The sequence below is a fragment of the Ictidomys tridecemlineatus genome, chromosome 15, assembly GCF_052094955.1.
Source record: "Ictidomys tridecemlineatus isolate mIctTri1 chromosome 15, mIctTri1.hap1, whole genome shotgun sequence".
NCBI classification, from domain to species: Eukaryota; Metazoa; Chordata; class Mammalia; order Rodentia; family Sciuridae; genus Ictidomys; species Ictidomys tridecemlineatus.
The window spans coordinates 1035609-1050293 of record NC_135491.1 but is presented as its reverse complement, the minus strand read 5'-3'; the positions used below and the strand labels follow the sequence as shown (position 1 = coordinate 1050293).

At 50.2% G+C, this 14685-nt stretch overlaps 1 protein-coding gene and 1 non-coding gene across 9 annotated transcripts; one reads left to right on the top strand and one right to left on the bottom strand.

Annotated features, from left to right (window-relative positions):
* The first annotated feature begins 2780 nt into the window (after positions 1-2780).
* Positions 2781-14297, top strand: Mzf1 (myeloid zinc finger 1). 8 transcript variants are annotated; one of them, XM_078032929.1, is made up of 6 exons: positions 2781-2800; positions 4789-5224; positions 5648-5831; positions 6516-6586; positions 6702-6822; positions 12548-14297. In XM_078032929.1, the coding sequence occupies exons 2-6, from the start codon at positions 4829-4831 to the stop codon at positions 13984-13986; spliced, it is 2211 nt and encodes a 736-aa protein (XP_077889055.1). In that variant the 5' UTR covers positions 2781-2800; positions 4789-4828; the 3' UTR covers positions 13987-14297. The 8 variants fall into 8 exon arrangements, with proteins under 8 accessions (XP_077889055.1, XP_021577113.1, XP_077889054.1 ...); XM_021721438.3 differs by lacking the exon at positions 2781-2800 and adding an exon at positions 2817-3267; XM_078032928.1 differs by lacking the exon at positions 2781-2800 and adding an exon at positions 3278-3853.
* Positions 9642-9745, bottom strand: LOC120892143 (small nucleolar RNA U13). Its single transcript, XR_005736797.2, has one exon. It is a non-coding gene; the product is annotated as a small nucleolar RNA U13 (small nucleolar RNA).
* Positions 14298-14685: the final 388 nt, after the last annotated feature.

Below are 14685 nucleotides of genomic sequence, written 5' to 3'. Positions count from 1 at the left end.
TACTTCATGGTGCATGTCTGCAATCCAGCAATTTGGAAGGCTAAGGCAGAAAGATCATTAAAGCCAGTCTCAGCAATTTAGCAAGGCCCTAAGCAACTTAATGAGATCCTGTCTCAAAATAAAATTAATACATTTTTTAAAGGGTTAGGATGTGGCTCAGTGATTAAGTGACCCTACATTCAATATCTGGCATATATATAATGCCATCTCTTTCCCAAGAGGCAGAATCAAGCATCTGGAACAGGAGTTCCTATGTTTTGCCTTTGCTAGAAAATCAATAAAACTTATTTTTCCTTTTTTCTCAAAACCGTGTCCTCATTATTGGATTGGTTTTAGGGACTAGGATAGAGTTTTCAGTAACACCTGAAAGGGGCCCCAGTCCTTCTGTCTCCTGTATCCATGCCTTGACCTGCTCACCCACAATTTTAATTTTGCTCATTTCCACTCTCCCTCTCCGGAGTGGCTTCCCAGGCCCTCTTGACATGCTAGATCTGAGTGGAAACGGCATCTCCCAGGACCCAGGAGCCCACAGCCACCAGGAAGATACCTGCAGTGGTGGCTGAGCAGGTGAGCCATCAGCCCAGGAGGACTGGGTGGCGCAGCCAGCCACTCTGGCCTTCCTGCCTCCTTCCCCTCTGGCTTTTGCCTGTTTCTCCTCTCTGGCTGTCCTTCCAGAATGGGCTCCCTTCAGAATGTCAATGTGTGTATATACTCTGGGAGAAGGGGCTTTTTTGTTTCTAGAGGGAAGGAGGCAAGACAGCCAAAAGGCAAGGTCTCAACACCCCTGCCCCACCCCTACTTCCCCATGGTAATTTTTAAAAATTACAAACAACTCTCAGGAAGCATGTGTCAGAAACTCATGTACCCACAGAGGAACCAGGGGTCCCAATATTGACATAAAAGCCCAAAGTCAGATGCAAAACTTCTTAGTGACCTAGCCATCAATACACTGGTCAGAAAGCATCAGCAGTCTTTCAGCCTTTTACAAGTTAGTCTCTAATAAACCACCTCTGGACCTTGACCAAAAGTAGTTAAGTGAAGGGTTGCTGTGTTTAGGGAGTCTAAAAGTGGGCTAAGTAGTCAATGCCAGGGAATTTACGGCTTCCAGTCAGCTTTTTGCCTTATTATCAAGTTTTAGATAAATTTTCCTAAAAACCAACTCTCCTTTTTTTTTTTTCTGTTTGTTTTGTACTGGGGATTGAACCCAGAGGCGCTTTACCACTGAGGTATATCCACAGCCCTCTTTTATTTTTTCTTTTAAAGAGAGAGAGAGGAGAGAGAGAATTTTAATATTTATTTTTCAGTTTTTGGCGGACACACCATCGTTGTTTTGTATGTGGTGTTGAGGATCGAACCCAGGCCGCGCATGCCAGGCGAGCGCGCTACCGCTTGAGCCACATCCCCAGCCCCAAACAGCCCTTTTTATTTTGTTTTTTGATACAGGATCTCCTTAAACTGCTTAGGGCCTCAGTAAATTGCTGAGGCTGGCCTCAAACTTGTGATCCTCCTGCCTCAGCTTCCTGCAGTACCAGACTTCTCTCTCTCTTCTTGCTATCATCTTTTTCCCAGTCTTCGAAAACTGTCAATCCATCTTACTGTATCTCTAATTTCTTCCCATGTCTTCTTTCTTACCTCTGTACTCCTGTACATCTCTTGAGTCTGGATGTCTGCACTTTTTTTTTAGAGCATTATATTTATACATGGTAGTCGAGTTCATTTTGACAAAAATCATACATGCAATGGAATTTGATTTCAATCACTGTTTCTCCCCACCCCCTTCCCCAGGATGTAAAAGAGAAAGTCCAGTGGTCCAATTTTCAGAATATAGCATTTAGCGTTAAATATAAAATTGGGATATAAGGCAGTTGAAGGGGGGAGTAGAAAGTTACCAGCAGGCAACACCAGAATGAAAAATTCACAGCCCCTTGACAAACAGGAGGTGTGAAGTAAGGGGCCTGGCTGGCCAACAAAGATAAACTTCATAGGTGCCAAAATGCACTCAATCCCAGAAAGCCAGGTGGGAAGAACAACTAAAGGTATTTTTATTTAAATAACCCAATAGACGACAGTAAAACCTAGGCAAAGTTCTGGAAGATTGTGTACCCCATAGTATTCAGCCACTGAGGAAGTGGGAGAAAGAACTTTGAGCTCTACAGGATAAAATACCAATTGTAATGGCTCTGGGGTGTGCCTGCTCCCACAGATACCCGACCTTGCAAAATTGTCGCTTTTTGCTATATCTTGTGTCTCTTAGTCCTTTCTTTGGGCTTGAACAGGTGAGCGAGCGTGTTTCTTACAGTCCGTTATTCTTGTCTCCTTCCTTCTCTCTCTCTCTCTCTCTCTCTCTCTCTCTCTCTCTCTCTCTCTCTCTCTCATCTTTCTGCCTCTAGGCAACAGTTCTGATTCTCTGACCCTCTCTAATTAGGTGAAATCCCTCTTTTAATCACATCGATTTTGCTGTTCACTTATTTTCACTGTCCCTCCTCAAGTCAAGAATCTGTCCGCACAGTCCTGGGTCTCTCTTCCCTGTCCCTGCTTCTGTGTGTCTGTCTCTCTTCTCTCACCCGCGTCATCTCCCGGCCCCTAAATTCTCATCCCACCAGCCTCAAGGCCTTTCAAAAGCCTGCTGCTCGGGCTGTTGCCCTGGAGACGGCCAGGTGGATCCCTGGTTACTATGGAGACGCTCAGGCCCACCCACCCAAGAGTACAAAGGAGCCTCCTGACGCCGCGCACGCGCACACGGGGCCCTGCCAACTACATCTCCCAGAAAACATCCGACGGAGCCTTTCTCCATTCAGAGGTCCGGGGTGGGGGGGGCGGCGGGAAGGCCCTCCCGGCCAGGGGTTGCCTGGGAAACGGAGAGGCTGACGGCGTCCTGGAGAGGCCGTGATTGGTGCAGAACCCTGCAAATCCAGGGAGGGCCCCTAGAGAATTGACGAAAATGTGGTAGGGGGCATGCGCGATCTGGAAGGCGGTACTGCCGTCCGTTGCCCCCAGAGAAGCTTACGCACGTCAACGGAGGCCGGACGCCTGGATTCGAGGCGGAGAGTGTGGGAAGAGACGGCCAGGAGTGCGACTTCATTATTGCGGCCACCACTATCCCCAGGGGACGGGAAGAGGGAGTAGAAACGGAGGCGAGGGTGGAGGAAGGGCAAGGAAGGCTCGAGCTGTGCGCGGAGCATTCTGGGAGACGTAGTCTCGCCGGGGACGGGGTGGACGGCAAGTGCGCATGCTCAGGAACGCGGGAGCGGCCCGCTGAGCGCTGAGGTGAGGGGGGTGGGGTCTCTCAACCTGGAAGGCTCGGGAGGAGACCGGGGCGGTGGCCTGGACTCGGGGGTCCTAGACGTCTACCGAGACCGGGAGTGCGGGGCAGACGTCCGACCACTCCCTCGGACGGCCCCTACGCGGAGGCCTGTCAATCACCGTTCATTGCGACAGGCTCTGGGAGCCTCGCTCCCGGTTGCCATGGCGGCGCCAGGACCTGCCTGGGCATCCCAGAGAGGATGCTGCCCGCCTAGACTGCTGGGAAATGTATTTCCGGAGCCTCCCAGGGACTTACCGGCTCCCAGAAGACCCAAGTTTCTGTGAGGGTCCCAGGTTTACTTGGAACTCTTAAGAAGCAGAGATTTGGCCCACCGGATCAGGCGATCCTCGAAATCTATGCCACCCACAGGGCATGGCTGGGACAACAACCCATTAATAAACTCAGATTTTCACAGAACCCCAGCTGCAAAAGGAGCATCTCGAGCAGGGAGGCCAGCCCCATTTGCAGATGGGGAGACTGCGGTTCTGAGAGGCACAGCGACTTGAAATGGGCGAAATCAGAATCTTGGTCCATCCTTTCATTCTCCTGGTCCGTGGCCTGGGGGCTTTTGCGGCCTTCCTAAATTCCCCCATCACCTCCAACCCCACTTAAATCAGGGTGCTGAAAATGGAGTATTGTGTTTTATGCTGAGTTGGGCTCAGATGATAGGGCTGAATAGGAGAAGGGTGCTGCCTGGGAGCTGTGACACACAAAAGTGACTGAATAGATTGAGATAGGGGACCAGGTGAAGCAAGGCTGCCGCCTGGGATCAAACAAAAGAGGAATGATGTTGGGGTCCTAGTGAAGGGCCAAATCTGAGAGAGGCTGAGTGGGAGAGTAGACAGTAGTGAGGGGCTGGCTTTGGGTCAAGTGGAGTAGGAAGGAGTGGTGTTGATGCCTAGGTGGCAGATGGCATACAGGCCATCCACCACGTAGAGGGAGAACTGCAGGCAGGAAAGGGTTGATTGTGTAGAAGGAGAGCAGGGTTATTTGGCACAGTGGTGTATACCTGAAATCCCAGTGACTCCTGAAGCTGAGAGACTGCAAGTGCAAGGACAGTCTTTGCAACTTAGCAAGATCCTTTCTCAAGAAAATTTTAAAAAGGACTTGGGAGGTAGCTCAGTGAGCAATCCTGGGTTCAATTCCCAGTACCAACAACTAAAATAAAATGAAGAAGAAAGGCACAATTTGGGTAGAGAGGAGGTGTTTTCTAGGCTTAAGAAGCAGGCTGTTTGGGGAGGGGGGCTACCAGAGGTTCTGCACAGGCCCAACAAGAGAGAGGGCCTGGGAAACAAGTGGCTCACCAGGGCTTCCAGCCCTACGGGTCCCTGGAGAGTGATCTGCCTATTGTGCCTCAGTTTCCTCATCTGCCTTCCAGGTGGAGCAGGTCTGAGGATCAAACAACCCAGCATACAGTAGGTACTCAATAAGTGTCCACTGCCACTGTCTGTTATTGCACCAGGCTCATCCTCTTACTTCCCTAGGGACAGATACTGGCCTGGGAGACGTGACCTGGTACTCCTGATGAGACCCACTGTGCTGGGCTCCCCAGGGAACACCCCCCGAGAAGACGAGGAGCCTGTCATGGTGAAGCTAGAGGACTCTGAGGAGGAGGGGGAAGCTACCTTGTGGGATCCAGGCCCTGAGGCTGCACACCTACGCTTCCGGTGCTTCCGCTATGAGGAGGCAATGGGTCCACAAGAAGCCCTGGCCCAGCTCCGCGAGCTGTGTCGCCAGTGGTTGCAGCCAGAAGTGCACTCTAAGGAGCAGATGCTGGAGCTCTTGGTGCTGGAACAGTTCCTGGGTGCACTGCCCCCTGAGATCCAGGCCCATGTACAGGAACAGCGGCCAGGTAACCCTGAAGAGGCTGCCACCTTGGTCGACAGGCTTCGCTGGGAACTGGGCGGGCCTCGGAGATGGGTGAGTCAGTGACCTTGAATGGAGGGTCAGGGTTAAAGCACTGTCCAGCTCTACTTCATCTTAGGGTGCTATGCTTGTCCAGACACACCCCGCCCCTCATGGTAAGGAAGTGGCCACCTGGGGGAGGCTGCTCAGGACAGGGTGTATTCTCATCAGGTCATTCCTGCATCACCTGGAGTCACTTGGCTACATGGGCTGCAGGGTAAAGGAAGAGAGAGAGGGTACCAGGCAGCCCTGAGTGTATTAAGAGAGCCTCTGTCCATTGTGCTCTCCCTGCTCAGGTCCTAGGGGAGGTAGACCCTTGGAGGATCTAGTCAGTATATATAGACTAGACAGACCTCTGGGGGTCCTGTAATGCAGTGGGTGCCCATGAACCCCAGGTTGTGCCCAATCCCACTCTACTTAATAGGGGCATCTCCCCAGGTCACAGTCCAGGTGCAGGGCCAGGAGGTCCTATCAGAGAAGATGGAGGCCCCCAGTTTCCAGCCTCTACCTCAAACCAAGCCTCAACCTCCAGAACCTGGGCCTGAGATGCCCCCTGGAACAGTGCAGGAATTGCCACTGGGCCTTCAAGTGAAAGAGGAGCCAGAGGTTACCGAGAACCCAGGTGAGGCCAGGCAGGGTGGACAAACGGGGTGTGGGGTTGTTCCTGGCCTGAGCAGTCTGAAGTCTACTTGGCCAGGTCTCTACTAGATGGAGTGGTTCCCATATGCCACTGGCCCCCACCTCCCAGCAAATCAAGTTCCCCTCCAGCTTAGCCAGCACTGTTACTATCTAACAAGCCAAGCCTGACTGCCATAGCTCATTTCCACAACTGTCCCCCAGCATGGAGCAGACTTTTGGGGTTTCCCTTTGTGAGAAAATGTGGATTCACTCCCAGTGAGGCCCACTGAGGGTGGCTGGGGATCAGGCTGACATATAGGTGAGTGTGCTGATATATAATGATGTGCCTCCCAGGGAGAGTACTTGAGCCAGCCACCTACACTCCACCATTCCTATGTGGACCTTGTACAGCACCCCCTCACACACACATGACCGTCCTACCCCTGGCTCACACAGGGGTACAAAGTCACAGACCTGAGCCCACCTTATCCCACTGCAGCTCCACCATGGCTTTCTAGGGTGCCCTGTTTACCCTACTCCCAAGCAAGCCCTCAGCTGCCCTGCCCTCCCCAACCCAAGCCCATGTCTAGGCCCTCCTCTGCCTAGATCCTGGCACCTGTCATACCGTCAAGAAGGGCAGCAGGGTGGGAAATCCCTTAGGCTACCTCACCCCACTCTTTCTCCCTAGAGTACCTGGAGTCTGGGCCTCTACCTGCTGCCCAAAAGGCTGTACCCGCCCTCTTACCTAAGGAGGCTCAGGTGAGCCCTGCACAGGACATGACCCATTCTCTGCCCTAGAAGCCTCAGTGGGTGGGTGTCAGGTCCCTCCCCAAGCCCAGTGGGCACAGATGAACAGTGAAAACTGTGGTTTCAGGCCTATGGGACAGCGCTGGACCATGCCTATCCTCAGAGTGAGACTGGGCCTGAAGGGCCCTCATGGAGGGAGCACCCTGGGGCTCTGTGGCATGATGAAACTGGGAGCATCTTCTCCCCAGGTAAGTGAGACAAGACATGGTGGGGCTGGGTCCTCCTCATGGTCCCCCATATCCATCAGCCCCACTCCTTGCCATAGTCAGGCAGCCCTCTCCAATGTCTTCCCTTCCCCATTCTCTAGACTGTCCTCTCCAGTGTTCAACCTCCTATAGCATCTTCTGCCCTCACCAACCCCACAGTTCCTCTAACTTCTGCTCCTTAACACCAGGAAACCTGCTGAGAGTGGAGTCTGTGTTCCCCCACCCACATCCCCTTCCAGTCCTGGCATCCTAGGAGAGTTGCAGACTCAAAGCTTGCCTCCTGCTGTCCTAGCATCAGGGCGAATAGCAGGCTAGCAGACAGGGCAGGAGAGACCTTCACACGGTACAGGGATCCAGCAAGGACGGACCAGGAGCCTTCCCAGTCACCCAAGTCTCCCTTTTCCTTGATTTGCTTCCTTGTGTGATATTCTTTTCTTCACTCCAGTTTTCCATCCTTGTGTATTTCCACTCTACCTGTGAAATTTTCTTACTTATGTCTTCTATATATTCTGTTACATTTTCATTTCTGTTAGAAAACTTTTAATCTCTAAAAGTGTTTTCATTCTCTGAATTGTTCATTTTTATAGTTTCTTCCTATTGTTCCATCAGTTGTAACATCTTCCTTTATTTCTGTGAGGACAGCAATAACTTATTTTTTAAAGCTTTCTTTTCTCAATATAGTCTCTTTCCCTTCCAAATTGTGTGTTTACATATAAGATAGGGAGGACCCAGATTTAGCCAGGAGCTCTGAGCAAGAGGGTGAGAGACTTATGGGTTGTAGCGAACAGGACTGAGAGGAACATGGGGACTTACTCCACCAAGAAGATCCACCTTTTGGGGGTATGATTAAGTGACTGGAGTAGGAGTAGATGCATTGAGAAATCCACAGGACAGTCTGCTATGAGCATCCTTAGTTTCTTCCTGAGTCCCTATTCAGCCTCCTGCCTACATGCTTGTGGAGAAGATGATGTCCTAGCACTTAATCCTTCTGCCTTTCTCAGTGTGGTCCTCCCACTTTACAGTAAATAGTCACAGCAGTGCATACTGTTGGCCAGAATCTGTGCAGACAGTCCATAGCAGCAACATGATTGCCCCACTCATTCACCTGTAGCCATAAGTACCTGGTATCTCCAACTCCAGAACTTTTAGAAGCTTCTTTGGAGTAAACCAGTGTGCTTTTTTCCAACATCTCATCTTTTTCACTGCTAGTTTAGTGTTTACCTTTTCCAGTCTGTAGCAGTTACCATTTGCCCATTTTTCCAGAGCAGAAAATGTCAAATGTTTGTTTACTTCTCTCTTGTCTTTAAAAAAAATAAGGTTGGGATTGTGGCTCAGTGGTAGAGCACTCTCCTCGCATGTGTGAGACCTGGGTTCAATCCTCAGCACCACATAAAAGTAAATAAGTGAAATAAAGGTATTGTGTCCAACTACAACTCAAAAATAAATATTTTTTTTAAAATAAATAAAATAAAATACAGCTAAAATAGGCAGGCATAGTGGTGGCATGTGCTTGTAATCCTAGCAACTCAGAAGCTAAGTTTGAGGACAGCCTTGTCAACTTAAAATTGCCTTCTCAAAATTTTTTTAAAAACTCTAAGGCTGAGGCAGGAGGATCACAAGTTCAAAGCCAGCCTCAGCAATTTAGCAAAGCACTTAACAACTTAGAAAGACCCTGTCTCTAAATAAAATATAAAAAAAGGGCTGGGGAATGTGGCTTAGGGATTAAGTGCCCTGGGTTCAATCCCCAGTACCAAATTGGGATAAATAAAGCTAAAACAAAAAGAACTTAAGTTGCCAAGACTTGTGATCTTCCTGCCTCAGCCTCCCTAGTGTCTGGAATTAGAGGCATGTACCACTGTGCCCAGCTTCTGCTGTTATTTTATTTTTTATTTTTTTTATTAGCTAGGATTCTAGCTGGGCATGGTGGTGCATGCCTATCATCCCAATGATTACAGGCAGGAGGATCAAAATTTCAAGGCCATCCTCAGCAACTTGGCAAGGCCCTTAGCAATTTAGTGGGACCCTGTATCAAAATTTTAAAAAATTAAAAAGTCTAGGATGTGGCTCAGAGGTTAAGCACCCCTGGGTTCAATCCCCAGAATCAGAAAATAAATCAATACATAAGGATTCTAACTCACTCTTTATTTATAATGTCCTTGTGTCATGGATGCTGATCCCTCCTTTTGAGGATTTGGAAATACTCATAGTATCCTTTGCAGACAGGCCAGTTAGCTATATCTTCAGGTGTGAAGTCTCCCACTGGCTGGGTTATTGACAGCCTGGCCTCTCAAGTTCTGGGAGCTTCTTGTTTCCCCTACTGAAAGCCTCATGTAGGTGTGGGGCTGATAAAGGGCCCATCATAACCTTGAAGTAGAAGGATCATCTGGGACCTGGACCATTCAGTACAGACACCTCTGCCTGCAACCCAGCCAGAAGCAAGCAGCTCATTCTTGGCCAGGTTGGTGAGTAGACAACTAATCCAACCCATTTCCACAACCCCAGCTGCATGAGGAAGCCTGGCTTCAGTCCAAAGGTCTCCACAGCCTAAGAGCTGCTTTAGAATTAACTGCTCTAGGCTGGGTTTTTTGTTTTTGTTTTTTTGTTGTCATTGTTGTTTAAGTCACACTATATTGCCCAGCTGACCTCAAACTCTGGGCTCAGGCAATCTTCCTGCCTCAGCCTCCCAAGTAGTTGGGACCACATGGATACACCACTGTGCCCAACTGAACCAGGCTCTTGATTCCTGAATCTCACCAACTGCCCTTTCTTACTTCAGAGCTGCCCAAGATATTTTTTTTCCATGCCAGAAGGGAAATATGCCAACATCATAAATAGGTTTGAGGGAGGCCTATTTCATGTAATGGCATGAAAACCCCATCAACAAATTTATAAACCACAGAAAGCTCTTCCCAAAATAGTTTTAAAGCCCTTCTTTCATTTTGTCTGCATTTTTGCACATTGGAGAAGAAAGTAGCATCCAGCACATGCCACTTCTGCTATTCCAGCCTTTAGCTGGCCTACCTAGGGCTGGCCTATGCTACATGGCTGACCACTTCCTCTAGCTTGAACCTGTTTCTCTTAATTCACAACCCCACAGTCTCTCTCATCTCAGACTCTGACTCGGCACTGCCTCAGACTCCTTGGCTAGTTCCTTCTCTGTAGCCCGTTCTCCTCAGGCTGCATGCAGACAACCAGCTCTTAGCAGCACTCATTGATTCTTCAGTTAGTGCCTCTTTGGTACTCCTCTCAGACCTCTCAGCTGCTTCTCTTGTCCCCCAATTATGCCTCTTCTGGCAGCCAGAGAGTTCTTTTTCTTTTTTTCTTCTTTTTCCTTTGATGGTGAAGATTAAACCCTGGGTCTTGCCCATGCTAAGCATGAAGTCTACCACTGATTTATCCCCTTAGCTAGTCTTCTTTTTAATGTTATCATCATGAGAATACTTTGAATAGATAATGCAGTCACGTATTAGAAAATTCAAAAGGTCCAATAGAACATTCAGAAGACTGCTTCCCAACAGCCAACATTACCAGTTTCTTCCAGAAAGTTTCTGTATGTGTAGGACACATACATAGTCATGTGCCACATAGTGATCTTGGGCAATCTGGTCCACAAATCCAGTGGTGGTCTTATAACGCTATATTGCTTACTGGAGTTAGGGAAGTAGCTCAGTGGTAGAGCATGTGCTTAGCATGCGTGATGCCCTCAATTCAACCCCCAAAATGCAAGCACACACACACAGAAAATATATATATATATATTATATTGCCTACTGACATCATAGCCATCACTCTGATATTTACACAACAAAACCACGCAATACTTCTCAGAACCAATCTGAGAAACATAGTTAAGCAACACATGACTATACAGACATATGTTCATTTTCCTTCTTTAAAACACACGTGGGAAAAAGAAAAAAATTTAAAAACATATGACCAGTTGTGGTGGAACACACCTATAATCTCACTGACTTGGGAGACTAGAGGATTGCAAGTTCAAGAACAACCTGGGCAATTTAGTGAAACCCTGACTCAAAAAGGTCTGGGGATGGCCAAGCACAGTGTCACATGTCTGTAATCCAAGCAGCTCGAGAGGCTGAGGCAGGAGGATCACAAGTTCAAAGTCAGCCTCTGCAAAAGTGAGGCACTAAGCAACTCAGTGAGACCTTGTCTCTAAATAAAACATAAAATAAGGCTCGGGGGATGTGGCTCAATGGTCAAATGCCCCTGAGTTCAATCCCTGGTACCAAAAAAAAAAAAAGGTCTGGAGATGTAGCTCAGTTTTAAAGTGTCCCAGGATTCAATCCATAGTACAAAAGAAAAAAAGAAAGGGAAAGGGAAGAGAGAGAAGAAAAAACTCACATATGGCTTATTTCCACCTGTTCCACACCTGGCATTGCCCACTTCAACAAACAGCAGGGGGCACCCTTGGACTTTGAATGCACATAGAAGTATGCGCTATGTCTTACTGTGGACACACCATCCAGGTTCTTACTGGCATTCCTTTGGGCTGCTTTTCATTAACTCTGAAAAACCTTAGGCTGGAGAGACTAGCCAACACAGGCAGGAATGCAACTGTTGGAGAAATGTCTGAAAATGGAATTACTAGGGCAAAAAGTGGTACATTTACTGTTTTGATGCCGTTTTTTAGTGGCTTCCCATTTATGCTCACCAGTCATGCATGTGAACACTTGAGCCCCTGCATTGAGAATGTGGGAATGGTGAATGAGTTCAGCCCTACTGTGCATTTTTCTTAGAGGATACAACTTGTTTTATGGGGTTTCTTCACATCCTTTGACCATGTGTCAAGTCATTAGTCTTTTTTGTTGATTTATTGAAGCTCTTTACCGAAGAAATTAATTAGCCCTTTGCCTCTGGAGAGTTTTTCAGTTTCCCATTATTTTGACTCCGTATTGTTTTTTGTTAATTTCCTTTGATACATTCTAATATAACTGATGTTTATTTGAGGGCTTATTGATTTTCCATCACACACTATAATGCTCACCACTCTCAGTCTTCTTTATTTAACCTCCAGGATTCCCCTCTTTCCAGCTCATGCTTCTCAGTTGCCTTTGCTGACATCTCCTTCCTCACTCAGTGTCTTATCTCTGGATTGTTCACAGCCTGGCTACTTCTCTCCTCCAAGAGACAGGCCTCTGTTAATCAAATGCAGGCACAGGGCTCTATATGACCTGTGTATACACCAGGCTCATGTTTCACCAAAGCCTGCATGAAGTCTATTCCTCCTGTGTGCCACAGGCAACTCAAGTCAGACACATCCAATTCCAGGACCAAAAAGCTTGTCTTTCCTGCACCGCCCCCCATCCTTTCCTATGGGCTCCGCCTCCAGCCTTCCTCAGACCCACCCAATCTCTGCATGGCAGAGCCCATTACTGTCTACCGAAACAGTGCAAAGGCTGCCTGCCCACTGTTGCCCTAGAGCCCTTCCAGAACCAGGCTGGTTTTTTTCCTGCTTAAGTCAAGCCACGAAAGCCTTTTCACATAGCCCAGTCTCTTCTCATTCTGGGCTCTGTCCCATTGTCACCTAGGGGAAACCTACACGGATAGAATCCCTGCTCCCGCCTTGCCACCTATCTGCTCCTTTGGTCTGTTTCAAGCCTCTTCTAATTCATACTGTATACCCAGGGCTGAAGTGGGTCAGGGCACAGAGGGCACTCTCATGAATGAGTGGGTCCCTCTTGTGCAGGGTTTGCGCTCCAGATGGACAGCCTCTCCACAGAGCCAGGTACTGTGAGCAACCACCTCCGTGTCCCCTGGGATATGGGCGTGGCCAGTCTCTCCAGCCGAATAGACTCTCCCTCCCACGAAGGTGGCTTTGTGCATGCAGTTGTGCTCCCCAGTGACCCAGGAAGTGAGCTGGACCCCACTATAGAGGCTGTCCGCCCCGGCATGGGACCTGCACTAGTTGCTGCCCGCTGGCGCACCCCAAGGGGCCGCAGCCGGGGCCGAGGCCGCCCCAGCACTGGGGCTGGGGCAGCGCGGGGCGGCCGTTGCGACATGTGCGGCAAGGTATTCAGCCAGCGCAGCAACCTACTGAGGCACCAGAAGATCCACACAGGCGAGCGACCATTTGTGTGTGGCGAGTGTGGCAGAAGCTTCAGTCGCAGTTCGCACCTGCTCCGCCACCAACTCACGCACACCGAGGAGCGGCCATTCGTGTGCTGTGACTGTGGCCAGGGCTTCGTGCGCAGCGCGCGGCTGGAGGAGCACCGGCGAGTGCACACTGGGGAGCAGCCCTTTCGCTGTGACGAGTGCGGCCAAAGCTTCCGACAGCGCTCCAACCTGCTGCAGCACCAGCGCATCCATGGTGACCCCCCAGGCCCAGGCTCTGCACCCCCCGCCCCTCCTGGCGCACCAGAGCCACCGGGTCCTTTTCCGTGCAGTGAATGTTGTGAGAGTTTCACACGGCGCGCGGTGCTACTAGAGCACCAGGCAGTGCACACAGGTGATAAATCCTTTGGCTGCGTAGAGTGCGGCGAACGCTTTGGCCGCCGCTCGGTGCTGCTGCAGCACCGGCGCGTGCACAGCGGAGAGCGGCCCTTTGCCTGCACTGAGTGTGGCCAGAGCTTCCGACAGCGCTCCAATCTCACGCAGCATCGGCGCATCCACACCGGAGAGCGGCCCTTCGCCTGCGCGGAGTGCGGCAAGACTTTCCGCCAGAGGCCCACGCTCACACAGCACTTGCGCGTGCACACAGGTGAGAAGCCCTTTGGCTGTCCGGAGTGTGGCCAGCGCTTCAGCCAGCGTCTAAAGCTCACACGCCACCAGAGGACACACACTGGCGAGAAACCCTACCACTGCGGCGAGTGCGGCCTGGGTTTCACGCAAGTCTCACGGCTCACTGAGCACCAGCGCATCCACACGGGCGAGCGGCCTTTCGCCTGCCCCGAGTGTGGCCAGAGCTTCCGGCAGCACGCCAACCTCACCCAGCACCGGCGCATCCACACAGGGGAGCGACCCTATGCGTGCCCCGAGTGTGGCAAGGCCTTCCGCCAGCGGCCCACACTCACACAGCACCTTCGCACCCACCGGCGAGAGAAGCCCTTTGCTTGCCAGGACTGCGGCCGGCGCTTCCACCAAAGCACCAAGCTCATCCAGCACCAGCGTGTCCACAGCGCTGAGTAGCTCCAGCCATGCACTCACTACTTAGTAAAACACCTACCTCACAGTGTTGTTGAGGCTGGCGGTGGCATAGGAGCAAGAGGGCCCCACCAGGGCCTGGCCCCCAGTAGGTGCTTAAGAAAAAGTGGACTGCCAAGCATGATGGTGCACACCTATAATCTAGTTACTTGGGAGACGGAGGCATTAGGATCAAGTTCAAGGCTTGCCTGGGTAGGACCCTGTCTCAAAAAGGGCTGTGATGTAGTTCAATAGTAAAGAGCCCCTGAGTTTAATCCCCAGTACCAAATAAGTAAATAATAAACAGTAGACAGCCATTGGGTCTGCCCACTCAGTGCCTCTGCGCCTGCTCATTCCCCTCTGCCCACCTCCATTCCTACGCTGGTACACTCCCTGTGCCTCTGCATGTCCCTGTGAAGGCCCTGCCACCCCTAGCCCTGAGGTGGCTGCAAACATACCCATCCCCTCTGTGGGACAGCCCTTTTATATGCCTCTGGCTACACAGAAGAAACACCCAGCAGGTCGGGCAGAAGTTCTTAGTCTTCCAGACCCACAGAGGAGAAAATGTTATCTGTATCTGCCACACAGTTCCTGACCATCAATCAGGGTCTAGTGCAGAAATAGTCACAGCAGATATTTTAACAGAGCTGCTAATAGGTATGAAGTGATTAGTGATTATTGCAGGTAGTCAAGCTCAAGGAGAGA